Source organism: Drosophila simulans, chromosome 3L, assembly GCF_016746395.2.
Source record: "Drosophila simulans strain w501 chromosome 3L, Prin_Dsim_3.1, whole genome shotgun sequence".
Lineage (NCBI taxonomy): Eukaryota > Metazoa > Arthropoda > Insecta > Diptera > Drosophilidae > Drosophila > Drosophila simulans.
In genome coordinates, this window is record NC_052522.2 from 1,612,962 (window position 1) to 1,637,831 (window position 24,870).

General features: G+C 48.7%; 10 protein-coding genes and 3 non-coding genes across 23 annotated transcripts; 5 read left to right on the forward strand and 8 right to left on the reverse strand.

Moving 5' to 3' along the window:
- The first annotated feature begins 87 nt into the window (after positions 1 to 87).
- Positions 88 to 669, forward strand: LOC6736372 (transmembrane protein 60). The gene has a single exon (XM_002083212.4). It carries the CDS (start codon positions 224 to 226, stop codon positions 617 to 619), a length of 396 nt encoding a protein of 131 aa, XP_002083248.1. The 5' UTR covers positions 88 to 223; the 3' UTR covers positions 620 to 669.
- Positions 612 to 2,200, reverse strand: LOC6736373 (proline-rich protein PRCC). Its single transcript, XM_002083213.4, has one exon. It carries the CDS (start codon positions 2,089 to 2,091, stop codon positions 664 to 666), a length of 1,428 nt encoding a protein of 475 aa, XP_002083249.1. The 5' UTR covers positions 2,092 to 2,200; the 3' UTR covers positions 612 to 663.
- A 317-nt stretch (positions 2,201 to 2,517) lies between these two features.
- On the forward strand, positions 2,518 to 3,302 carry LOC6736374 (protein brother). Its single transcript, XM_016170638.3, has one exon. It carries the CDS (start codon positions 2,594 to 2,596, stop codon positions 3,233 to 3,235), a length of 642 nt encoding a protein of 213 aa, XP_016029878.1. The 5' UTR covers positions 2,518 to 2,593; the 3' UTR covers positions 3,236 to 3,302.
- A 358-nt stretch (positions 3,303 to 3,660) lies between these two features.
- LOC6736375 (novel acetylcholine receptor chaperone) lies at positions 3,661 to 6,156 on the forward strand. The gene is made up of 3 exons (XM_002083215.4): positions 3,661 to 4,233; positions 5,385 to 5,523; positions 5,584 to 6,156. The coding sequence occupies exons 1-3, from the start codon at positions 4,111 to 4,113 to the stop codon at positions 5,802 to 5,804; spliced, it is 483 nt and encodes a 160-aa protein (XP_002083251.1). The 5' UTR covers positions 3,661 to 4,110; the 3' UTR covers positions 5,805 to 6,156.
- Positions 6,099 to 7,503, reverse strand: LOC6736376 (vacuolar protein sorting-associated protein VTA1 homolog). Its single transcript, XM_016170475.3, has 4 exons — positions 7,361 to 7,503; positions 7,238 to 7,299; positions 7,003 to 7,153; positions 6,099 to 6,935 (listed from the first exon to the last, which is right to left on the reverse strand). Exons 1-4 carry the CDS (start codon positions 7,468 to 7,470, stop codon positions 6,308 to 6,310), a joined length of 951 nt encoding a protein of 316 aa, XP_016029879.1. The 5' UTR covers positions 7,471 to 7,503; the 3' UTR covers positions 6,099 to 6,307.
- A 37-nt stretch (positions 7,504 to 7,540) lies between these two features.
- Positions 7,541 to 8,787, forward strand: LOC6736377 (peroxisomal membrane protein PMP22). Its single transcript, XM_016170639.3, has 4 exons — positions 7,541 to 7,717; positions 7,816 to 7,928; positions 7,991 to 8,249; positions 8,309 to 8,787. The coding sequence occupies exons 1-4, from the start codon at positions 7,541 to 7,543 to the stop codon at positions 8,534 to 8,536; spliced, it is 777 nt and encodes a 258-aa protein (XP_016029880.3). The 3' UTR covers positions 8,537 to 8,787.
- Positions 8,788 to 8,943: 156 nt separating this feature from the next.
- LOC6736379 (serine/arginine repetitive matrix protein 2) lies at positions 8,944 to 19,784 on the reverse strand. 11 transcript variants are annotated; one of them, XM_016170470.1, is made up of 11 exons: positions 19,643 to 19,784; positions 19,257 to 19,569; positions 18,646 to 18,747; positions 15,905 to 16,270; positions 15,789 to 15,845; positions 14,539 to 14,683; positions 13,216 to 13,286; positions 11,366 to 13,160; positions 10,215 to 10,399; positions 9,945 to 10,151; positions 8,944 to 9,418 (listed from the first exon to the last, which is right to left on the reverse strand). In XM_016170470.1, the coding sequence occupies exons 2-11, from the start codon at positions 19,493 to 19,495 to the stop codon at positions 9,253 to 9,255; spliced, it is 3,333 nt and encodes a 1,110-aa protein (XP_016029888.1). In that variant the 5' UTR covers positions 19,496 to 19,569; positions 19,643 to 19,784; the 3' UTR covers positions 8,944 to 9,252. The 11 variants fall into 11 exon arrangements, with proteins under 11 accessions (XP_016029888.1, XP_039150161.1, XP_016029889.1 ...); XM_039294227.1 differs by adding an exon at positions 13,605 to 13,634 and having other exon boundaries at positions 10,215 to 13,160; XM_016170471.2 differs by adding an exon at positions 16,383 to 17,057 and having other exon boundaries at positions 10,215 to 13,160.
- LOC6736381 (telomere length and silencing protein 1 homolog) lies at positions 19,779 to 21,020 on the forward strand. The gene is made up of 4 exons (XM_039294233.2): positions 19,779 to 19,919; positions 19,973 to 20,097; positions 20,152 to 20,765; positions 20,823 to 21,020. The coding sequence occupies exons 2-4, from the start codon at positions 19,982 to 19,984 to the stop codon at positions 20,975 to 20,977; spliced, it is 885 nt and encodes a 294-aa protein (XP_039150167.1). The 5' UTR covers positions 19,779 to 19,919; positions 19,973 to 19,981; the 3' UTR covers positions 20,978 to 21,020.
- A 141-nt stretch (positions 21,021 to 21,161) lies between these two features.
- LOC120284857 lies at positions 21,162 to 21,259 on the reverse strand. Its single transcript, XR_005544119.1, has one exon. It is a non-coding gene; the product is annotated as a small nucleolar RNA Me28S-Am2634 (small nucleolar RNA).
- Positions 21,260 to 21,396: 137 nt separating this feature from the next.
- LOC120284858 lies at positions 21,397 to 21,488 on the reverse strand. The gene has a single exon (XR_005544120.1). It is a non-coding gene; the product is annotated as a small nucleolar RNA Me28S-Am2634 (small nucleolar RNA).
- Positions 21,489 to 21,626: 138 nt separating this feature from the next.
- LOC120284859 lies at positions 21,627 to 21,710 on the reverse strand. The gene has a single exon (XR_005544121.1). It is a non-coding gene; the product is annotated as a small nucleolar RNA Me28S-Am2634 (small nucleolar RNA).
- A 220-nt stretch (positions 21,711 to 21,930) lies between these two features.
- Positions 21,931 to 23,476, reverse strand: LOC6736386 (transcriptional regulatory protein AlgP). Its single transcript, XM_039294232.2, has 3 exons — positions 23,341 to 23,476; positions 22,554 to 22,966; positions 21,931 to 22,476 (listed from the first exon to the last, which is right to left on the reverse strand). The coding sequence occupies exons 1-3, from the start codon at positions 23,474 to 23,476 to the stop codon at positions 22,087 to 22,089; spliced, it is 939 nt and encodes a 312-aa protein (XP_039150166.2). The 3' UTR covers positions 21,931 to 22,086.
- Positions 23,365 to 24,865, reverse strand: LOC6736387 (ras-related protein Rab-34). The gene is made up of 6 exons (XM_002083223.4): positions 24,582 to 24,865; positions 24,420 to 24,521; positions 24,296 to 24,360; positions 24,100 to 24,233; positions 23,824 to 24,049; positions 23,365 to 23,768 (listed from the first exon to the last, which is right to left on the reverse strand). Exons 1-6 carry the CDS (start codon positions 24,827 to 24,829, stop codon positions 23,710 to 23,712), a joined length of 834 nt encoding a protein of 277 aa, XP_002083259.1. The 5' UTR covers positions 24,830 to 24,865; the 3' UTR covers positions 23,365 to 23,709.
- Positions 24,866 to 24,870: the final 5 nt, after the last annotated feature.

Genomic DNA, 24,870 nt, shown 5'->3' on the forward strand with positions numbered 1-24,870 from the left:
TTTATATACTTTAATATACATATTTTACATGCTATTTTTGAATATATTTAATCTTCGTCAATAATATTCGAAAATTGAGTTGGTAAATGTATTTCTACGAACACTTTTAGTGACCACTGTAATCGCAGTTTTACAGCACTGGACAAAGTGCATTCGATACACGGTAACTTCGCTTTGTTTATTTTCTGTAATACCATGGAAAATATATAAATAAGTGACAAAGATGACACTGGCACACCGGGCGCTCTTTACTTGGTTTATCGTCCTGGTCTTCCTGATTCTTTTGTGTCTCCGCCTGGACCCGCGCACCACCTGGAATTGGTTCGTCACCTTTACGCCGCTCTGGTTCTTCGATGTGATCATCATCATCTACGTGATCATTAAATTTATCCGCAAGTGGCGGAACCTAACCTGCCTGACGGATCTCCTGTTCCTCTACAAATGGAACATTGCCGGCGTCCTGCTGACCATCGCCTCCCAAGTGATGATCTGCCTAACGCTGGAGTACCCGCAACAGATTCCCATATACGTGACCGTTGCCCCGGTCATCCTGCTACTGAGCACCGCTATCTTCTATGTGGGCAGCAGGCTGGGAAAACGAGAGGGCTGGATACAGTAGAATTAAGCATATATTGTAGGATTAGTTGTACATAAAGTGGAAACTCAAAAGCCGTATTTGCTTTGGGTGGCCCGACGGGTCTGCCGGTTGGCCGACCACATGGCCTGCAGCTCGGCTTCGTTGGCCTTCGCCTTGTGCGCCAGGTAGGTGATCTGGTGCTTGCGCCGAGTCCCTGCCACCGGCTCCTCGTCCGTCAGCACGCCGGTCGGTTGGAAGGTGGTGGACGAAGCAAGAGCCGATCGCATCCATTCCTCGCGATCAGGTAGCACCTGAGACCCAGATATGTCGATCACCTGCATCTCCTTGGCCTCCTTCCGCCGGCGCTTGGCATTTTTGCCCACCAATGCGTCCATGGCCTCTGCGTTTAACTGCTGTTCGTGGTAGCGCTTTTGTGCAATCTGAGTCTGCTCTTCATCAAGTCGGGCGGCTTCTGCTTCGGCTGCTTCCTTCTCGGCTACCTCTTCGAGGTATTTGCTACTGGCCTCCACCATCTTGGCCGCTCGCTTGGCCACTAGAGCGCTAATCTCGTTGCTGCTCACCTCAGGCAGCTTTTGCTCGGAGTTCAGGGAGAAAAAGTCTCCAGTGCCATCTTCGTCATCATCTTCACTATCGCTGGCATTTACCAGCGAAGTGGGTTTACTTATAGGTTTGGATTTGGTTGGCTTCAGAGCGTCCTTTGCCTCAGAATTCTTCTTGTGGCCGGCCTTAGGGCCATCTACGCCTTCGGTGTTGTGTGCAGCTCGCCGTTGCTTAACTGTATCGGGTACAAAAGCTGGTGCCGCTCGGGGCTGCGCAGGATTATTGTTTGGACTAGAAGCAAGAGTGGTGCTGGCTGATGGGGAGGCAGCCGCGGATGAAGAGTTCTTGGAGAAGTTGCGCTCCGACTTTGCCTGTGGCAGCAGACTCAACAATCCCGATCCCTTGGGTGCATTGGGCTTGTCCACTTTGTTCTTAGCCCTGTCCGCTTTCTCCTGGTCCACATCTGAGAAATCTCTTAGTGAAGGAATGCTGATTTTTACTTTTCCCTTGACTGGCGGCGGTGGAGGTTTCTCTATTTCTACGGGCAGCGCCTTTTTGTGCAGAAACTCATCGTCTTTCTCCTCTACAATGGCTTTTCCTTTCGCTGCTGTTCGTGGCATGGGCAGGTTGGCAAAGGCGGAGGTAACCTGGTGGTCCACATCCTCATTTTCCAGATCCTCAGCGGGAGCAGTGACTTTTGGTTTGGGTAAGGCCAATAGCAGTCTTCCGTTGGGCGGCTTTAGCTCCTGAAGGGACACCTCCTGGGGAACGTAGTCGTCATCTTCGTCACTAATGTGACCACTGGTTGATTCCGGAGCTAAGGACGCCTCATTGGGAGCATTTGGTGTGCTCGGCTTGGCTTGAGGTTTGATTATTTCCACTTGTGGTACAGAGTTTTCCTCTTCGTTCTCCGAATCTTCATCAGAACTGGCAGCATATGCAACAAGCGACATGTTTAAAAAATTGCTAAAGTTAAACAATACAATACACAAACTACAGCTGTTTAGTGTGCCCGGACTCTAGAGTTGTCACCTGCTGGGCTGCCATGGTTGGCAACTCCCTTTGCTTAAGTGGTGTGCTAACCAACACTGTTGAAATTATCGTTACAACGTAATTTCGAATTTAAACTTAAAATTATTTAGTGCGTTCAATTGGTTCGTTTTATTTATGATAGCATTATACCTGCGATCCACAAGGTATAATATTCGAAGCTGTGAAAACCCTAAGGATTATAAAACCTCCTATTTTACTTATAAGTGCTATACCTGATCCTTATTGTGTCCAGATGGTTTCCATCCTTGATTACCAGGCGACAATTAGGGGATTCATCAGGTAGACTAATCGCAACCGATTACCTGTTCTACGACTCTTTTTTTTTTGTTTAAATACGGCGGTCCATCTAAACATTGATCAGTACAACTATTTCTTTCGGAGAATACAGATATAACGAAAGACATGCATCATCACCAGAATCTCGGAGACGCGGCTGCCTTGAATGGAATGATACCGCCATACGAAGCCATGGCTATGTACGAGCAGCCCAAGCCCAGATTCATCTTCAAGATGCCCCGCGTGGTGCCTGACCAGAGGTCCAAGTTCGATAGCGACGAGCTCTTCCGCCGGTTGAGTAGGGAGAGCGAGGTTCGCTACACAGGATACCGGGAACGTGCAATGGAGGAGCGCAGGATGCGGTTTGTCAACGACTGCCGCAAGGGCTATGCGGAGATATCGATGGTAGCTTCAGGAACTAATCTGCAACTCTACTTCAACGCCAACCACAATCCGTACGCCCAGGAGCAGGAGTGCGATTTCGAGCGGGAGCGGGGCAAAGTCCATTTGCGTTCCAGTTTCATTATGAACGGGGTGTGCGTTCGCTTCCGGGGCTGGGTGGATCTAGACCGACTGGATGGCGCTGCCTGCCTGGAGTTCGACGAGCAACGAGCCCAGCAGGAGGATGCTCAGCTGCAGGATCAGATCCAAAGCTACAACCAGCGCATGGCTGAGTCCAGGAGAATCTACCACACGCCCCAGACTCCACCCGAGGATCACCATCACAGGGGTGGGCCTGGTCTGCCTAGAGGACCAATGGGATGGTAGTGCTATATATTACCTCATAGACTTAAGTAAGATCTAAGTAAACTCGACAATAAATAACTGAAACCAATGGATCGTGCTCTTATAATATTGAGATTATGTTTAATACTCTAATGGTTATATCTGCTCTGAATTACTAAAACTCGCATTTCACAAGCAGCTTCCGAGTTTTGTGTGTCATCCATTTGGCGAATGGCACTCATGTTCACCTAATGATTGTTTATCTGGGCCTCCTTAAGGGTTGCTAGCCGGGGTCTTTGGCCTCATTTGCGCCACTTTCGGAACAACCACCACCCGAGCCGACTGCCCGAGGATTGCAGGATGGCGGCGACGACGACGAGGAGGAGTGGAGTGCGTCCAGCTGCCGTTCCGCCATTCCGCTGTGCTCTCCACTCTCCGGGGTGGGCCTGTCGTGGCTGTGGCTGCGGCTGTCCTCTCTTGACTCTCGATGCGGCCAGAGCACCGGGCCCGTGAGCACGTATTGATTTTCCGCCATTCCGTTTGGGATGCTGCCGAAATAAACTTTGCAACTGCTCTGAATGTGAATCTGAATTCGAATCCGAGTCAGTCTCTTTCCGAACGCGAAACTGAAAGCGGAAAGGCGTCGAGTGAAAATGGAATAGGTGAAGGGAACGCCGCCGCGGACTAAGAATTCATAAAATTATACATACCGCAGCGATTTGAAAACTTGAAAACGTTCGGATTGTGTGCCTCAATTTGCTGGTGGTCGCGCACTTTTCCGCACCGTCCGAATCGGCACGAAAAGCTAAGAGATTCGTCTAAAATTAGCGACCGGTGTGTTTTGGTAGGGTGTTGTATTGGCTAGGGGCTCCCAGTGAACTCCGCCCCTCCGAATATTTACCCATAACCGGGCCAAGATGCCTCCTGCATCCAATACGATCGTGCTGAAGAGCCTCTCCGTGCTGCTGGGCCTCTTCTTCATCTTCGTGGGCACCCTCAAGCTGACGCCGCACATCAGCAAGGATCTGTACAAGGACCTGGTGAGTGGAAAATCGATTTTTCCCACGCCCCTTCGAATCTGGCGTTTAAAAACTATGTGCCATGGGAACGTTCTTATGTAAATGGGCGGAGACAGATTTCAAGAGGCGTCCCATTATAGAACGCCTTTCGGAAATATGACTGACTAATGGGCATTGAACTCGACCCCATCAATGCCAATCGCTGACATTCGGACATCGCGACGCGCTATGATCTTCAAAAATATATTTTAGGAAAAATATATGCTTTACTATCGAAATAGTCTCTCAAAGAAATTCCGAAAATTTTGATTTTGAAATTATTGAGGAAGCACTTTTGAGCTTTATCTTTGCAATTATCCAAATAGATCGTGATTCATTAAAATTGGACAAACATTAATTTTCCAAATTCTTTTTGACGAAACTTGTAAACAAGAGAGAGAAACCTCGAAAATTTGGCAAACTAATTATTAATCACCTTGTTTGTAAATTGTTTTGAAAACCTCCAAACAATTTCGAAACTAATGATATATAGAACAGCTGTTGCTCTGAGTTTTTTGTTTACCTCTTGTAAAAATAACGCCCACAGATTTTCGTTTTCATTACCATAAAAATAATTCGCATACCAAAGTAAACATTTGCAAACACAAGAACCACAATGACGTATTCTTCTCACTCAGAGTATACAAATTGGTTTTCAACATAAACAATAGGGTGACCTAAGGGATTTTTCAAAAAACTATAGTTTTAGAAATATAAGTAAATAAATAACCAACTAGATCATCAAAAATACACTTCCGTCGATACTTTTGAAAAAAATCAGTATTCAGCTGGCGTTTTCGAATTGGCATTGCATTCGTTACGCGCCATTTCACTTTCAATTTTGAGGATTTCTCAATCTCGTTTTTCCCGAAGGCATGGCATTTGCATTTCGAAATATTTGTTTTGTTTGCTGTGTTCCCGACGGTGTAATTACCCTCGTATTACCACAAACACTCGGGGCCAACGATGCCAACAGAAACAGACGTGTGTGACAACGAGGGAAGCTTGCTTCCATTTAAAAATAAACCCGCTGCACTGCCTCTTCCGCTGGGCCGCCGGGCGGAGCACATTGCTGGGGGTGTTTCTGGGCATGATTAATTATATCCTCGTATTCGATTTCCTCTCGATTTCAGCGCACAGAGTACGTGAAGTATGCCAAAGTGTTCCCGCTGACGGCGCTCTTCGGAGTGAAGATACCCTCAAAGTGGTACCGCCGCACCGTTGGCATCCTGGAGATCGTCTGCGGCCTGGCCATGGCGCTGATTCCCTATCGTAAGTTTATGGACTTCTTAATGTGGCGCAGCGGTCAAAGTAATCACTACTTACCCACAGATAAGGTCAAAAACACGGCCAACGTTACGCTGCTAGTGTTGATGTTGCTGGGCATCTACCAGCACTGGATGGTCAGTGATCCCTTCGAGCGCTCCGGACCGGCGCTGGTCTTCACCTTCATGCTGGGCGGACGCCTGGTGGTCTGGTACCAGACCGCCCGCCTCCAGGACGAGGCCACGACGGCAGCGCAGCCTGCTGCGAACGGCGTGAAGCAGGACTAGGTGCCTGCTCCCGGTGCATCACGTACTCATAGTCATTCACTGATCCAGCTTTGTTTTAGCACCTTAAGTTGGGCTCGAGATGGCGCGCCCTGTCTGCGGGTCTCAAATTCATTCACATCATTCTAGCAAATCGAAATTCATGTTTTCACTTTGGTGCCAAATTATTATCGTATACAGAACTACTATATTGTATGCAATGGCGGGAGATATTAACTAAACTGTAGACACGACCAGATCAAACCAGAATGTAATCAAATCCTCTTCGTAACGGGCACTTAGTCGGAACCATTTAAATTACGACTTTAGAAACAATTTTAATAAATTTGAACAACTCATACATATTTAAAATTAATAATCCAACGTCAGTCAATCTGAATTTCGTTTTACTTTCGTCCTCAAACGCGCGATTAGCAGGAGATTATGCGGCATTATACTGGTGCTCTAAGCTATAACTGTGCCTAGGAAGCGATTCCTAAATACGTGTGGATGTGGATGTGTACGCCCTACTCGGACCCGGTGCTCAGCAGCTTCAAGGCCTTCTGCAGGTTCTCGATGGCTGTCTTGACGTCGTCGTAGTTTAGGGCACTGCCGGCGTACTTGCAATACTTCTGGGCGGTAATCATTTGGTCGGGAGTGATTTGCACCCCGGCCACGGGCACAATGGGCTGGTAAATGGTGGCCGCCGTGGCCGGATTAGGCTGAGCTGTGGGCACGTAGGGCACGAAGCCGCCCGGCTTCTCCTCGTCCACCGGTGGACTGGGCAATTTGTTCGGGTTGTTCAGCACCTCCTCGGCGGTGGGAGGGACCACTCCGGAAGTCGTCGGCGATGATGGAGCAGGTGGCTGTGAGTCAGGCTCCGGCTGGTAGGGCGCTGGAGCAGCTGCTCCCGCGGCGTCCTCCGGCGATGTGTCTGCCGAGGCGTTGGCATTCTCCCCCTCGAGCTCCGCCTCATCGTCGTCGTCTGGCAAGGGGCCGGGAATCGGTGTCTCACCGTTCTTCAGGCAATTGTGGATGTAGGCGGCCTTCCACTTGGCATACTTCCTGTTGTGTAGCGCCTCTTCGCTCAGTTCACCGAAGGTCTGGAGTATGTCGTAGAGCACACCACTGGAGTAGAAGGCCTTAACGACGTTTCTGCGGGGAAGCACAATATTATGAATCAGGAAAATCGATTCAGGGTATTTCTACGAAGGGAACGTACTTTCCGAAGTTCTCCTCGCGATCCTGTTTGTCGGCGTACAGGAACAGTTTCAAGGCGTAGTTCTCGATGTGTGCCTGGGCAGCCACCTCGTTGGTGATGGCCTCGTTCTCAGCATACTGTTTCTTCATCTGCTCCAGCCAGTCCATAATGCCTGGCGGTCGTAGGGAAAACCAAAACAAAACAAACCACGGATGAGTCATAGGCTGGTAATATGCGTATCGGATTTTTCACTCACCCAGCAGCAATTTGGTTTCCTCACCCGTTTGGGTGGAGGCTTTGAGGCCCACCTGGAGAGCACTGGATACGGAAGATGAGTAAATACGGGCAAAACAAGAAAAACCAATCTGTAGATACTCACTAGAGTCTCGCCCAGTAGGCGATGACCACATCCCGGGTATCATGTTCCTGGGCCAGCTTCAGAAAGTGCTGGATGGACTTCAGCGATGGAGGACAAGGCGGGAACTCCATCGTGGTGGAAAGAGGTCTTAATCCTTAGTCCTATGCTTAATTACGGATCTGGAAAATTATGCCGACAACAATGGATGATATGACGAGCACGCAGAGTGACCAGATATCGCAGTTTCTCGAATGCCATGGAACCACCCCAGTTCCACACTCTGGAACTAGCGAAATACTAAAGTTAGTACGTGCGTCTAAAGTTGTTGGTTCGGCGCTCAGTTGCGAATCTGCGACCAAAACGTTTGGAGTTTCTCAGGTAAGCACTGGACACTGGGAACTGGTTTTCGCTGTTATCAGAGCGACCAGTTGCACTTTGCACTTTGGCCTGCATCCTTCACACCAGCCACATTCCAGGCACATCTCTGCAGCACCGGCAACATGGCTCTCTCCAAGCCCCTGTACTCGCTCTTCGGCACTTATCTGGAGCAGCTCTTCAACCACCCGGTCCGCACCAAGTCCATTACGGCGTAAGTACACTATTCACCTTATCATCCCGTTCGCCTCACCCACTGGCTGCTCCCGACTGCAGATGCGTTCTGGCCACCTCGGCTAATGTCACCTCCCAGCGTTTGGCGGGCGCCAAGACCCTCAACCAGCAGAGCGTATTCGCCTACGGACTCTTTGGACTGATCTTCGGTGGTAGTGTGCCGCACTACTTCTACACGACGGTGGAGCGACTCTTCAGCCAGGATGTGCGCTTCCGGAGGTTCTTCCTGTTCCTCTCCGAGCGACTGGTCTATGCTCCGATTTACCAGGCACTATCCCTGTTCTTCTTGACCCTGTTCGAGGTGAGAATCCATAATCCGCAATTTCAGTTCCTAGAACTATAATTTGTAATCCCTTACAGGGCAAGTCTCCCAGCACTGCATTGAAGAATGTTGAGAAGCTCTACTGGCCTCTGCTGAAGGCCAATTGGCAGTACCTGTCCGTGTTCGTGTACCTCAACTTCGCCTACGTGCCCCCGATGTTCCGGTCCATCAGCATGGCCATCATCTCCTTCATCTGGGTGGTATACATCGCCCAAAGGCGTCGCCGCTTCCAGGAAAAGCTGGCCGCCAAAGAGGCAGCCAAATAGGCTATCTGACCCTTAAACCCTGTGGTAGTCGTCTTGGCCTAATATTCCAATTACTGCTTAGATTACGGCTGAACTGCTTCAAGTTCTTTATCAGCCCGCGTTCCGGCGGATTGCAAAAAGTCCGTGTGTGTTTGAGGACTTTAGATAAGCTAAAACTAACTGGAGGGGCGCCTTATCAACCGACTGTTGTTATACCTTAAACTCTACATTTTGTAAACTTTTCTTACTAAAATAAACTAATATACAATGTATAAGATATCCATTTCTGCGATGGCGCAAGAAATCTCTGGCCAAATCAGACCAACAGAAATTATCAACAAGTAGCGACGATCGTCGATCCAACATCCTATTTCCATTGCTCCCAACCATGCGCACAATGGATCCCACTTTGAAATAGCAAGGCAACCTTTTGAGATGCAACAAATGTCTGTTTTTTATTAAAACGCAGCTTAGAACTAGCAAATAATCGAGCAAAGGCTTACGAACGAGTATTATTGGCTTAATATCGGCGCTACAATATAATTTCGCTAGTAAATTCATGGGCAGATGACTAACTTAGGGCTACGGAATGCAGTGTAAAACAAGTTAAATGCGCATAACAACTATCTTAAAACTAGGAGTCTGACTAGAGGAGGTGACTACGGTGATGGTGATGATTGAGGGGCACCCGTGCCTCAGGACTCGCCGCACATCTTGCGCAGCGACGCGGTTAACACTCAGAAGGCGACCATCGACGGACTCCGGCTGTTGCGCAGGGGCGTGAGAAGGGGCGTGGCAGGACTGCTGGCGCGGCTAAAGCAACTGGAGCAGCAACTCGAGGCCTCCTCCACCTCGCCCTCGGCGTTCGCCTTGTGGTGATAGGGAATCGGTCGCTTGCGAGCGCTGAAAGCACAATGAATAGATTAGTATGGGATTCGCATAGCAAGCTTAATAACCGAAGGGAAAATATGAAAGTAACTCACCAAACTGAAAATCGTAAAGGAACACAAAAGCAGTGGCTAAAAATCAAACAAAAGAAATATAAAACCATATAATCGGTAAAGGGGCAAAGTTTATTTGTGGATTGGCTTAATTACGAGAAATCAGGATGACACACAATTGGATAGCTACAATTATATAAAAAAAGATTGGCGAGTAGTTAAGATCAAATTATAAGTAGTTCCTGAGTCGGCTGAAAAAAATAAAATCATTTAGAAGAAATCAAGAGTTCGTGCTGTATAAATAAGGTGTACAATTATTGTAACTCAATCGTGTAATGGATATTAGCAGCCACTAGCGTCTTGTGCTGCTGCGCGGCGATCGACGGCTACGAAATAAAATGTACAGAACAAATAAAATGTAAAAGAAAACGATTATTCAAAGAAATAATGAGGGCAACCAAGGCGGGGCAGGAATCCTGCCAAGCTACCTCGTTATGCGACGTCTGTCCAGAAAGCTTGGCGAGCCGCGACGCCTTGGGATGGAGGGCGATCGAGAGCCGGACTGTGATGATCCGGATCCGCTGCCGGAGGAGGAGCTGCCCGAGCTGCTGTTCGAGGAGCAGCTGGAGCGGGAGGAGTGCGACCCGGATCTGGAGCTGTGCGATCCGCTGCGACTGCTGGAAGTGCTGTACCGCCTACGAAGAGGGATAAGATTTAGCATTAGTCTGCATTAGGAAACTTGCTCAACCAAGACTTACGATCTCGACTCGCTGCTGGAGTCATGTCGATGATGGCTGGTGCTGGTGCGCCTCTTGCTGCGACTCCGACGATCGCGACTGCGGCTTCTACGGGCCGCACTCTCCGCCGCCGCCACGGTGGCCGTGGATACCTTGGAGACGATGGCATCCACCAGTGAGCTGTCTGCGAGCGCTGCGACTAGGGGCTGTGGATCGTGAATTTTGAATGGTTTTATAACGATTTTCGGTTTCTGTTGGTGTTGATGGTGATGATGAAGGTAGCTAATACTATTGGCGGCCACAGCCGCAGCCGCCGCCGCCGCATTGAAGCTAATGGGCCCGCCACCACCCCGGACATGCGACGGATGACCCAACAGCGGAGCACCTGGCCCACTCATGCCCACACCAGCTCCCGTCAGGGACAGCAGTCCCGGATGGCGCTGTCCATGGCCGAAGAGAGCCGAGTTGTAGACCAGGCCACGAGCCAGGTGGTGCGCCTGCTGCTGCTGCAGGCTGTGCTGGTGGTTCTTGCAGATGTTGTAGTGTGTGGCGGTTAGCAGGGGACCGTGGTTGAGGCGGTTTGTGGTGCGATTGTATGTGCCCGGAGTACCCGCCAGAAACGGGAGCATGGCCGCGTTGTTGCTGTTCCCGCCGCTATTGCTACTGTTGGAATTCGAATGAGGTACCCCGCCACCAACACATGCATGAGGGTTGTTAGTACTATGTCTACTGTTAGGGTTATTGTTCAGCGTGCGGTTGTGGAAGATACGCTTCCCCGGAGGATGCTGGTGATGCTGCTGCTGCGAGTGGTGATGTATATGCTGTGGAGGCGGCCTGTTGTGGTGCACGTGGTTCTTGTGAACCAATGTCGGACTCTTTGCGTCGCCATTCGCCGCCACTTGGGGCGTCTTGCAAACGGGCGGGGTGCTGGTGTCCCTTTTCTTGACCGGGTCCTCCACAGGCACAGACAGCTCTCGATCAGGATCCCGCTGCTGAGGCTGCTCCTGGCGCTGCTCCAGCGGCACAATCACCGCCAAAGGCGGCGGGGGCGTCGTTGTCAGTGTTACCGTTGTTGTAGTCAGTGTGTTAATCAAAGCGGTCACGTTGTTAGCAACAAGGAATTCGCTTAGCGAGTTACGTTTGGTAGCCGTCACCTGGTCACTGCCACTTACTTCGCTACCCTCTTTGGCCGGGTCTTTCTCCATGATCTTGATCTTTTGCTTGGCCTTGGCCGCTATCCCAGACTTCAGTTGCTCCAGCATGCGCAGCTCCTGCTGTTCCTCGTGTTCGCGCCTGCTCTGCTGGAATTCCTCTAAGGCGGCACCATCTACTCCTGTTTCCGCATCGCTGCCGTCGTCGCTTTGTGCCCTCAGGCGGACCACTGGAGCGGGTTTCGTCGAGTGGGCTTCCCTAACTTTGGACGATCGTTTTTTGTCCCGCACAATGTCGTGGTAGCGTTCCGGATGACGTTCAGCTGGCGAGTACCGCAGCTCAGAGGAAACGGAGCGAGAACGACGGCTCGTACGCTTGGGACTCGGGTCGTCCACCTTGCCCTTTGACTTTGACTTTTGCGGGGAGTTCGATTGCTCTCGTTTCACGCTAACGCGGCTCTCCTTCTTGGGGCTGACCTCCTTCTTAACCTCTTTTTGATCTGGGGTCTTGCTCTTCTTTTGTTTCCTTGGTGTGGGCTTAGGAGATGGCGTACGCGAGGAAGTCGAGCTACTACTGGAGCTGCCGGAATCCGAGCTAGAGCTGGAAGCCGCCCGCTTTCGCTTAGTCTGTTCCAGGGCCACCATCACCGACTTTGTGCCAAGGATGTCGTTAACAGTGTCCTCGGCCGCTTTAAAGGGATTGAAGGCTGGCGTTGGCACCGACTTCTTCGGTGGCGCCCCTGGGGAATTGGGTGGCGATTTGAATCGGGCATTGCGGCTTAATTTAGTGTCATCGTTTTGCTTCCTGCTAGCATTGGTAGGAGACCGCTGTCGGCGGTCGTCTCTTGATTTGGAACTGCGCTCTCTTGGCGATCGTGTGGGCCGGGGTTCCTTGGCTGGACGTTCTCTGGAACGCTGCCGCTCCTTGGAACGTGGCCTATCCTTTGATTGCAGTGGCTCCCTAGAGCGCTGCCTCTCCCTTGAACGCTGTCTTTCCCTGGAGGGCTGCCTCTCCTTTGATCGTTTCCTCTCGTTGGAACGCTGCCTTTCCCTTAAGCCTGGCCTATCCTTGGACAGTTGCCTCTCCTTAGAGCGTCGCCTCTCCCTTGAACGCTGTCTATCCTTCGAGCGCTCCCTATCCTTCGAGCGCTGCCTCTCATTCGACCGTTGTCGCACGTTGGAACGTTGATTTTCCTTCCGATCCGTGGATCTATCTCGCCTTTTGTCCACTGATTGTTTTTCATCCTTAGGCCTGTGTTTGTCCTTGGACCTTTGTCTATCCTTAGATTTCGATCGACGTCTTTCCCTGGACCGTTCTTGTTCCTTGGATTGCGGTTTCTCCTTGCATCTCAGTACGTCCTTCGACCTGGACCGCTGTCTTTCCTTGGATCTCTGGTTTTCCTTGGATCTTTGTCTTTCTTTGGATCGCTGTCTTTCAATAGAGCGCTGTCTTTCTTTGGACCGCTTTCTTTCCTTAGACCGCTGCCTCTCCCTAGATTGCTGTCTTTCCTTAGACCGCTGCCTCTCCCTAGATCGCTGTCTGTCCCTCGATCTGTGCTCCTCCTTGGAGCGCTGCCTATCCTTAGAGCGCTCTCGATGTCTTTCCGTCTTCTTGCGCGGTGGAGTATCCGCTGATCGTCCCCTCGGCTTGTGTTGACGACTGTCTATGGAGGCTTCGAGTGGCCTGGATTTCGTATCCTTGCGCTCGCGAGAACGGCTGCGCATGACATTTTCCTGCTGCGGAGCCTTCTCATCGGACTTGGAAGCCTTTGCCCCACGGGACCTGTCCGATTTGTTCTCCTTCCGCGAGGGGGAGCTAGGTTATACAAACATAAGTTATTCATTCTAAAACTATACGACTTTAAACTTACTTCGTGCGCTCCGAGTCCGAGGAACTGGCCCGTGCGCGTGACTTCTTTTTCAGCTTCTTGTCGCGTTTTTTCTGCATAATAGAAGAGTATGGAGTGTTAATGGGCCGACTTAAGTGCTAGGCGCTCTTGCTAAGAGTCTAACTGTTAGCAGTAATGTCAAACATAGTTCATTCTTTATGGCATGATAGACATATGAAGTTAGAGTTTGGTGCTTTCAATTTGGCAGCATTTGACTTTCGCAAGCATTCTCTCTAGGACTGGAAACAGTTTTGCATTTTGCATTCTGTATTTGTACAACAGTTTCGATCGGCTATCACTGCGCACTAGGTATCAGTATCATATGGTTGTTATAAGTAGCTTAAAGAGAACAGTCAAATGAAAGTACTTACAAAACTACAAGAGAGCCATTGAAAGCTATCCTATATTAATGAAGCGCCAAGGGTTTTCATAAACAAAATGTAAATTTTTCGTTTCTTGAATTTACTTAAATATCTTGGAATGATTTTGTTGTTCGAAAGACAATCTACGTGTAACGAAAATTTGGAATAATAAAATAAAATGTTGGAGCCATCCACAGCACATGGTATTTCACTCGGAAGGAGTGGGCGTGGATAGTTCCATGACAATAATGATATTCTTCTAAGCATCTATACGAACGAAAGAAAAGTTGGTAGAAAATTGAGGGAAATCATAAGGTTATACTAGAATGCGTTTGCAGCCTTTTTACCTTTTACAATATTTGTGGGTGAGTTTTGGTAATTTTTGATTACTAATTAAGTAGTATGCTTTAGTATTTATAAGGTAGAGAACGGTTTATGCAGGATTATAGTTCAGTACTTGGTTATTTGGTCAATCGATATTTTGAATGTTCATTTGGTGGAAAAAGAAGTAAATAAGCAAGAGAAGAAATGGCGTATGTTTAATATTTGGTGATCAATTATAACAACGAAACGAAAAGTCAGACGAGTTATCATCATATACAGGTAATAATAATATCATATGTAAATATATAGAGAGAGGCAGTACTTCCATTCGGATTGGATTGTTGGGTCAGACGTATTTATTAATTAGTTGGTTGTTAGTCAAGGGATGAGTCGTACAATAAAGGAATAGAAATATGCATATGTTACAATATTTGCAGTTGGGTGTCAAGGAGAAGGAGCCCCACAGATCAGAGAGCCCTTCGTTGGAGCGTTCGATTCACCCAATCTCGCACTAGTTTCGTCCAACAATGACCTCCGCTTATGGGCTCTCCCTCCTCGCACCTTTCTCCAGCTCCTGATAGCTAATGTGCACAGGTTGGGAGCCCTAGCTCCTGCCTACCTTGTCCTTCTTGGCCTTCTTTCGGGCACTCTTCGACTCGCGTCGCTCCTCCTCGCTGCTGTCATCCTCCTCGTCGCTATCCCGGTCGCTGTCCAGGCCACTCTCGCTGTGCTTGCGCTTGCGCGACTTTTTCTTCTTTGACTTACTGCAAGTAGAAGGGTGGAGTTCGATAAGAATGAGTGGATCCGCAAGGGAACGTTCATTCGACAGCTATTCGAAAGTGTTCTTTGGTGCTGGCTACGAGACACAGATTGGACAGGGCGCTTTCGGTAGCCGAAAGCCTAGAGCTCCAAAGTACTGGTTAGCAGCAATGTATAAATAGGTTGGTTTACTTGTGGTTCAGTGCTTTACCTTCATCGAAAACTGCGCAAATGGCTTTGTCTTAACATTATAGAAGGTAATCATAATAATAGAAAGAAAGATGAGAAAGTAATTCGCTTTTAATTGTTGCAACACACAGAGAGACCTCTTAACGATATCGTTTATTGTATGGTTGTAAGTTCTAGTAGTTCTTTACTTGTTGTTTTTGGTATTGTAGTTAAAGTTGGCAATGCAATTTCTATGGTTTAATTGTAGATTGTAGAATCGAATTATTACTTACCGCCGGGCAGAGTTTGGGGGAATGTGAATGGGCGAATTGTGGGGGAGTATCTGTGATCAGTTGTATCGGGTTAGATGGTTAGTTTGGATCTGATGGGATGGGTTGGGGTTTCGAGTGGTTGGGTGGGTGCGTGTGAAGTGTTGGCTAGTGGAGAACCCATACGTACTTAGATCCCTGATCACTCTACTCACTCTCGCTGCACACGGATTCAAATAAAAGATAGTCTTGGCAAGTGTTAGGATATCGAAAGTATATATTGCAGAAAGGCATTTGAAACATTTCACTTGATTGGATTGGTTCTTATAGCTTGTTGGATAGTGTTAGCTTGGTTAAAACTAAGTGTGAGTCATTTGTACGTGGCTTTTCGCTTCTTTTTACTTTCTTTCTCATATGAGTCCCTTTTGTGGTTTCAAATGCAATGTAAAAGAAGGAGTAGAGACGAAAAACAAAATGTATTAAGCAGTTGATTGATAGTTACATAGTATCATTGGTTTTCACGCTCTAAGCGCACGTGTTTACAGTTTACTATGTACGATAAGGAACAAATCAAAAGTCATGACTGTAGAGTCCAAACAAAGAGCAAAGGAAACAAACACAAAGCTACGGTTGTCGAGGGATTCAAGTTTCGGATTCCGGCCAGGACTCTTACCTCTCTTTCTTGTGCTTCTTCGACTTCTTCTTCTTCTTGCGCTCAGGACTGGCCGAACTGAAATCCAAATCCAAAATTTAATCCACCAGTCGTACAAGTCGCTACCATCTACCCACCTCTCTCTGGCGCGCTTCTTGTGCTTCTTTTTGTCCGTCTTGGAGACATGATCGCGTTCGTCGCCATTGGCTGCCGCATCGCCAGCATCGCGATCCCGTTCGCGGGAAGGAGTGCGCACTAGGGCATACCGCTTCCCGGTCTCCTTGTCCTTGCCGGCTGCTGCGGCGGCTGCCGCCGCTGCCAGGCTCTCGCGCTGGGCGTCCAGTTCCTTTTGGAGAGCCACGCTTTTGGCCAGGTCTTCCTTCGCCTTGCGATCGCCGTCGAAGCTGCTGCCCTCGACGAAGTACTCGGATATGTTGAAGGCCTCGCGCAGCCTGGCGTTCTTCTGTTGTTGAGCCTCGGCTATTTGATGGGTGTCACGAGCACTGGAATAAAAAATGGTTCGTTTAGTTAATAAAGTGCCAAAAAAAAAGTAAGCGCCTTAATCAAAAAAACTAAATGTTTGTATATTCTGGTTCCCCTTCAATAAGTGGCTACCTTGTGGCCACAGCACTGCCGGCTCCCAGCAGTGTCCCCAGCAGACTGCTCGAGGAATACTTGAGCAGCTCGAGCAGGACGCTGCCATCGATATTGATTTTCATCTGTGACGAAGGCAGCTCCTTCTGGATGGAGTGCTCAGCTGTTCGGTGGGCCGGCTCAAGTGCCGGCTCCGGGTCCTTCTGTTGGCAGGCGCAAGCGCAGTCCGGGTGAGTCCTCTTGGAGACTGCTGGTCGCCTGGTCTTGTTGGCGCCGCTTGCCAACGCCGGCCGCAAGGGCTTAAACTTCCTGGCCACCGCCGCGTAGTTCCACGTGTGGGCGGTCAAACGGAAGCTCTCGTACTTGGCCAGGTACTCGCGGTTGTCGTGCTGGAAGTAGGGTGCCTTGGTCTTCCTGGCCCCATTTGAGGTGGCAGACGGAGCAGAGGAAGCGGGCTCCCCGGTTTGGGTGCGGGGACTGCTCGCTTTGCTACCGGGAGTGCTGATGGCGGCGCTCTTTTCGGTGGTGGTGGTGGTGATTGCGTGACCTGCGCGTTTGCGTCGCTTGCGGCGTTTCTTCGGTTTCACCACCTTCACCGTGGTGGCTTCCGTCGTTGTTGTCGTCGTGGATGCAGTGGCCGCCGAGGCAGTTGCTGTGGTTCCCACTGCAGCCGTAGCCGTGGATGTGGTGGTGTTGCTATAAATCTCCGAGGAGAGCATTTTTGCCTTTAAGGATAAGTATTTCACTTATGATGTCTTTGGAGCTGCCTGTTACAAAGGCAGAATATTCGTATTTATCGTAAAATTTTAATCCATGTGTGTGGAAGACAGTGGATTTTAGGCTTTAGTTTATTTTATTCCGCGTGTATTTTGACTTAATTTGTAATTTGTTTGTATTTTTTTAATTTGTAATTATTTTGAAAAGACGTTATTTCAACTTTAAATATCCATGTTATTGGTATACGATGGATTTTAATTATACTTGATTTCAGATTTTTGATTCGCGTTTTTTTTTTATGTTATATATAATATATGTTTAAATCCATGCAATTGGAAGACAATGGATTCGCAGAATGTTTTTGCTTTATATCAATACAAAAATAGTTTTCCTTTACAAGATACTTTGCTATAATTTCATCGGTTACGATTGGAAGACGATGGATTAGCATATATTTGGTTCACACTTTCGGCTACATTTCGCAGAGACCGTGATGTTTCAATAAATCCTTATTCATCTGGAAGACGTTGGATAGTTTTTAGGAGACATTGGATTATGGTTATTTGATTTACTCCGCTGCTGCAACTTCGTGCACTTGCCTTCTCCACTTCGCAACTTATACTAATTAATTACTGACTATGTTTGGAAGACTTATTTAGTGATTTGTTGCATTCATTCGGCTTAGGTATTGAGCATTACTCCTACTGCCCCTGCTGCCCCATGAAAGGGGTTCCACTCTTAGCACTTGCAACAACCACTAGAATAGTAGACACGATGACGACGACATGAGTGCTTAATCCGCGGCTCGAAGGCGGCTGGCAATGCTGACTTAGGGGTGAACCAAGGGCTACGCGACACAAACACCACCACCACCACCGCTGGGTTTTCATTCAACGGGTGCATATGCAGAGCTACTCCTCCTCGGGCACACTTGAAGGGCTTTTGCTGGCTGGGTGCCGAGCCCTCCCTCCAGGTCATTGGGATATCGTGTTTTATTTTGGTTTTTTCCTTTTGATTGGTAGACTTATGGATGCATTTTGTGCTGAGCTCCTGACGGGGCGGATATCGATTTTTCCAGCTCTTTTCCAGCGCTAATCGTGCCTTTTTTACCAGGTCCCCTGAGACGGCTCCTCTGCGCCATCTCCATCGCCAGCTTCTCGCCGTACACGCCAAGGGCACTTAATGGGTCGTTTTAGCAGGCGGTAATTGCTTTTAATTTGTGTGTAAATATATCTGGCTGCTACGCGGCGTTTCCTGAGCGCTTTGGCCAACTTGCTGTGGCATTGGAAGACTTGAAGTGACTGAAAGCCGAGCGCATCCCGGAAAATCTTTGCAGCAGCTTTTTCTCTACCACGCGACGCCTGTGATTGGCCCCCGAATGAATGAAAGAAGGGGTGGCGCGTTGGGCGCTGCGGCGGCGCATGTCTCTTCTTGGATGTGGTTTACAGCTGTCGTGTGCTGGCCGAGATTTGAGCAGGCCTTCGGTTTGTTTAAGAGCTTATTGATTTGTCCACTGGGCGCACGTTTTGCTTTAAATTACATAAGCTATTAAAAGCGTGGTACTTACGCTACGCGTCCGAATTCATCTTTGGCCAGATCTGTTTTGCCCTGTCCCATCAACTTCTGGCGGAAGGAGTCCACCTGCGACTTGATTTCCTCCGGGGTGTGTCTGTAATAATTCAATATCAACGGATAAGATATTTAGCAGGGCTATTAATCTGAAGTTCCTAATTCTACCTTTAAGACTAGCTTGATTAGCTCAATAAGGCTTGAATGTGGATGATGTTTCACCTATCTAGACTGTTAAATTAGCTAAGGAGTGTTTAGATTTTAGTCCGCTTGCCCGGACATGCGGATGTCTTCCACTCAAAATAATCTCTACAACTGAAATGCACTTTTTTCACCACCAGCCGAGTTCGGGCCACCGGAAGAGTGCTCACATATGACGCACCGAGGGGGTGGAGGAGGCCCTGTCCGCGTAGGGGTGGCTCGCCACCGGGCTGGGGGTAGTTCAGTGCTCAGTTCGGCGCGTGTGCGTCCGCTCTCTGGCGTGCAGGAGCAGCTACCAGGCGCCAATGTAAACATAAACAGCGAAGGAAGCAACAGCCCCAGGCCGGCGTTATATAACCCGGATTGACATTACATACTGGCATGTAATTGCCCATGTCCCCTGCTCACCCCTGCTTCTCGAGAATGTCCTCAAATTCCAGGCACTTGACTTCGATCTTGCGTTTGCGGTCGTGGTCTAGGATCTCCTTGTTCGGCGGCCGGTTCAGCTGGGCGTCCAGCTTCTTCGTGTCGTCCTCGGCGCGGTAGTCCTTGTCCTTCTTCCCGGGCCGCACACATGCCCAGTTCCGCTGCACGTGCCCATTGGTGCCGGAGCCACGGGGCGTGGTCAGGCCAATGCCGTTGTACATGCTGGTCGGCGATGTCCTGCGAGTTCCTCAAAACTATCAACGACTCCCGGCGACCACTGGGTACTCCACCAACGCTGCAATTGCACCACACGAAAAATCAATTTCAGTTGCAGTGTGTGTAGTGTTCGACTTGCCTGGCGTTCTCACCTCTGTGATATGTCCTGTGGCGCTGCAATACGAGCGCTGGCTTCCCTAGGTTTCCTCACTTTTCAACAGTTTATTCCTTTTTGTCAAAATATTCGACTAGATTTGCGACAATATGCCGCTCTTAGTGTGACCAGATGACTAATGTCGCCTAAATATTCCCTAGCTGTCAATCCCACGATGAAGTTAACAAGAGTGGATCCTATTCATAGCAACGAAGTGGATGCTATCGTGGAGTAAAAATCGGCTGTAATCGGCGGAACGGGCACACTTACTAAACGTAAACAACAATATTACACTTTCTTTATTTTAATAAATATATAGATTTATTAGTCTAAAATCATGAGTGATGCAGAGGAATCAAAAGCTGAAGCCACCACCAAAGTGTTGTTCAAAAAAGCCGGGCGGAAAAACCTAAGGCAACGCAAGAATTCAGACGAAGAAGAAAAGGAGGAACAGTAAGCCGTAAACAATTATAAATGAATTATACTAAAGTGTTCATTTCTATACAGATTAACGCTAGATGAGATCAAAGAACGCCAGCGCCTCAGACAGCGACCCAATGGCGTAAGCCTTGTGGGACTGGCGCTGGGCAAGAAGATCGCGCCCGAAGAGGAGCTGGCCATTAAGGATCCCTTTAATGTGAAGACCGGAGGTCTGGTCAACATGAAGCAGCTGAAATCAGGCAAGATGAAGGAGGCGGACGACGCCTACGACGTGGGCATTGGCACGCAGTTCTCGGCGGAGACGAACAAGCGAGATGAGGACGAGGAGATGATGAAGTACATCGAGCAGGAGCTGCAGAAGCGCAAGGGAGGCGGCACGGAAGACGCAGCAGAGGACGACGGGGATGTGAACAAATACCTGACCCCCGAGGATGCCGCCCTGTACGCCCTGCCCGACCACCTAAGGCAGTCCTCCTCGCACAGATCGGAGGAGATGTTGTCCAACCAGATGCTCAATGGCATTCCTGAAGTGGACCTGGGCATTGTGGCCAAAATCCGCAACATAGAGGCCACCGAGGAAGCCAAGCAGAAGCTGCTGCAGGACGCCAAGAACAAGAAGGACGGACCCTCGCAATTCGTGCCCACCAACATGGCGGTGAACTTCATGCAACACAATCGATGTGAGTTCCCAAGTGTGAAACGTTTCCGCGGATCCTAAACCTTTTTGTTACTTCCAGTCAACATCGAGGACAACAGCGATCAAAGGAGGCGCAAGCGGGAGGAAAGGGAGGGCAACAAATCCGCACAGCACCAGACGAATCCCAATGGAGTCAAGCGAGCCACAGATGACTATCATTATGATAAGTTCAGGAAGCAGTTCCGCAGATACTAAAGATACGCGTGCCAGCAATAAAAAGTACAATTGTTTAGGTTCAGGATTCTGTTTTATTTCTATATTTATTTCATTTAAATGTACTTTAAGAATTAATTCATTAATCCATTCATCGGGCCACTCCTGTAAAATAAAAACAAACACTTGGTTAGTTATGCTTTAGAACGAAGAACATATTGCTTTAATGATTGCAGTCAGTGAGAGACAAAATTAATTTCAAAGCAACGAATGACTGAGGCTCAATGAGATTCCTACTCAAAATATCATCAGAATGAAGATAGTTGTTAACTGTTAGTAACTGAAACAGATACACACCTTATAAGAAGTTAGTCCAGAGAATCGGGAAACAATGGCACAACTGAAATAAATTATAAAGAATTGTTAAATAGAGCACTTTAAGAGAAGCCTTTGTTGTATGAAATGATTTGATCAGTGGGAGATTAAAATTGATTTCATAGCTACAGGTAGCTCAATGAGATTCCTACTCGAAATATCATCAGAGCAGTTCATAATTTAAACTACTGCATCCGAAATATACACACCTTGAAGGATATAATATCCAAGGATCCAGATACGACCCAAATTGAAAACTGAAACGAATTAAGATCTTGATTAGCTTGGTTTGGTTGAGTGCAGCTTCCTTGAGCATAATGCTATTATCAGTTGAGACAATATTGATTTCATGGTTATTTCAATGAGATTCCTACTCGAAATATCATCAGCTAAGTGTTATACATTAATATTACAAATTGAAATTTTAATTACCTCTTCGTTTAGCAAGTTAAGCTTCCCATTTAAAGACAGCCTGCGATAGAAGTTAGCGTTAGCAAATTGAAAGATTGTTAGGTATTAAAAACTCACCTTTATCGAGCGTTAAAATTAAAAGTATCCAATCTGAAAGAGAAACCTGAAAGAAACTCAGAACCCATAGAGCCCACATTGAAAACCCACACTTAGTTTTTGAGTGGTTTTATTAAACCCAGACAACTTTGAAACGTTCATCCTCGCTCTACCGTGTCAGCTTAGCATTACTTTGTTTATAGAAAGGAATCTACATATAAAATGTAGAACGCGATGCCCATTCCACACGTTACCGCAGATTGCAGCGCTTATATGATGCCGATCTTGTTGGCAATGTCCAGGGCGTCGTAGTCGCGCGCCAGGCGCACATAGGCCTTCTTCTGGCCATCGGGGCGGATGAGCACGTTCACCTTGGCCACCTTGATGTCGTAGAGCTTGCGCACTGCGGCACGCACGTGGTTCTTGTTGGCGCGCAGGTGTGTGAGGAAGACCAGGGTGTTGTTGTCCTCGATCTTCTTCATGGCCGCCTCGGTGGTCAGTGGGTACTTGATGATGTTGTACGCGTCCATGCGGTTCCTGGTGGGCACCGACTTCCTGGGGTACTTGGGACTCCTGGGCAGCTTCAGGGTGGTGGGCCGACGGAAGTGCACGTTGGTGCGGATCTTGCGGGCACGGGTGCCGAAGGCGCCCTTGATGATCTGTTCGGAAAGAGCAACAAAGAAAGTACAAGGTTAGTCCGAGTGGATCCCCTCAATATTAAGCAGCTGATGCACACCTTCTTCTGGACCTTCTTGGCGTTCAGCAGAGCCACAGCCTTGGCCTTGGCGGTTCCCTTGGCGGGCTTGGCGACGGGCTTCACGCCCTTCTTGGCCTTGGCGGCCGCACGAGCCTTGGCAGAGAGCTTGGCCAGCACGGACTGGGGCTTCTTGCCGGCGAGGACCTTCTTCTTGGCATCCTTGCCCTTGGCCTTGCTGGCCGCGGTCGTCTTCACGGCCGCGGGCTTCTTGGCAGCAGCACCGGCGGTCGCTGGCTTCTTGGCGGCCGGAGCAGCCTTCTTGGCCGCTGGGGCAGCAGCCTTCTTGGGCGCAGCGGCAGCTGGCTTGGCGGCCGAGGGAGCAGCCTCCTTCTTGCCGGCAGCGGGAGCCGCAGCAGTCTTCTTCTGCTCTGGCTTCTTGTCGCCAGGCTTGGCTGTAAACAGAGGAGCGCGGAGTCCACGGATTAGTAAACATGTTCGGCTCTCGACGCACAAAGTTAGGTTAGGCCTGATCGATCAGCAAGGCAATGGGACGCTTTCCGACTTATTCAGCTCCATTCGAATAAATTTTACTTTGGATTGCTCACTCGGTTGCTGTACTATCCCATTCTAAACACACACTTGTACATTACCACGCAGACACACCGCACGTGGCCGAAACTATGGATTATCTGTTCGAACACATTTATGCCTTAAAATCACAATATTTCGCACAAATTCGATTGCCCTCTGATGGGCTGAGCTGTCGCCTTCCTTTTGCTGATCGATTCACGCATTTTTCGCATATTTTTGAATGAAAAACCCTTACCGGATTTCTCGGTTGGCTTTTTGGGTGGCATTTCTACGAGAAAAAGAAATGAAAAGGAAAACTGAGGGGCAGTTGTCAAAAGGCGGAAGCCCGTTTTGACAGGAGGGTGGCCAGATCGCTGGAATTTTGCACGCATTCAGTGCGCTTGGCAACACTGCTGCGGCACTTATTAGCTGTGTCTGGCTTGCTATCTTGACACTGTGCGCGTGCAACACAGCCGCAAAAGTGTGTGGCAACGCTGACGGTGCTTAAGCAGAAACGGTACATTTTGAATTCAAATTTAAATCGAAAGAATTAACCAATTTGTTTAGAAATGATTTATTCAATGCCTTACGTTTAGCTAAAAATACAAGTTGTACAATCTGCAGGCTAGCAAGCACAGCCACTCTTCTGTGGTGAGAGGCGGCTACCAAAGAAGTTGCGTAAATCTAAATAAGAATAAATGTAAGCTGATAGGATTATAATTCTCCAATAGAGGCTCACCAAAAGTTTGCGATTTAACAGATGCCTGAGTGGCCTGTTCCTGAGGTTTATTCTTAATCGACCTAATTTCCTGCATTGCAGCTTCTTCGAAAGCCAGGCCAGCGATCCTTTGGAATAATTCCGTGACTTTGAAGCCAGATCGTGCCGAAACGGACCAATATTCCGCCTGGAGCTCGGCGGCTGCCAACCCTGCCAGTCGTTCCATGCGTACAAACTCCTCCTTCGACTGAAAAGTTGGTGCTATTACTTGAATCTTCTGTTGGAAGGGTGGTTTACCAAGAGGTCTGCTTTTGTGCCCACCAGGAAAACCAAGGGTCTCTTGCTTGCATTGTAGTTGAGTGCGCTGTTTAGCCATTTTTTTGCCGACTCCAGCGAATCCTTCTTCGACATGTCGTAGGTGACCACAATCACTTTGGTTACGGATTTGTATTGTTAAAACTCGCTCCTAATGATTTAATTAGTTGGTATTTACCACTCGCATTGCGATAGTAGGCTCCAGCGATGCACCTGAAGCGCTCCTGACCAGCAGTGTCCCACCTGCAAGTAGAGCACATTTGAAAACCGAACTGATAGCACCTTCTAGGCAGTTGACCCACATTTCCAGACTGTATTTGTGACCCAGAATGCTGAAGTTCTCCAGCTCAAAGTCCACGCCAATGGTGGCCTTGTAGTTCGACTGAAACTTGTCGTAGCAAAACCTGCGGATGATTGTGTAAGTTAATTAATGTAGTAATGCTTATATGCCATACCGTGCTCACCGATTGACGATGGCCGTCTTGCCCACAGAGCAGTCGCCCACGAAGATGACCTTGCAGGGTCGGAACTTGGGCTTGCGAGGCGCCTCTAGGTAGTAGCGCACCTGCGCCCCAAAGTCCCGCTCCTTGCTCAGCGGAGTCTGGGCGGCACTGTAGGCGGGTGGCAGGTGCCGCAGGTGGGTGCGAGGATCGTGCAGGACCACCGTGGGCGGTTGGGGCAACAGCAGGTTCTGCCGCAGTCGATGGGGCATGGCGAACGACTCTATTCCAACTAACTAAGCAGCTCAAATTG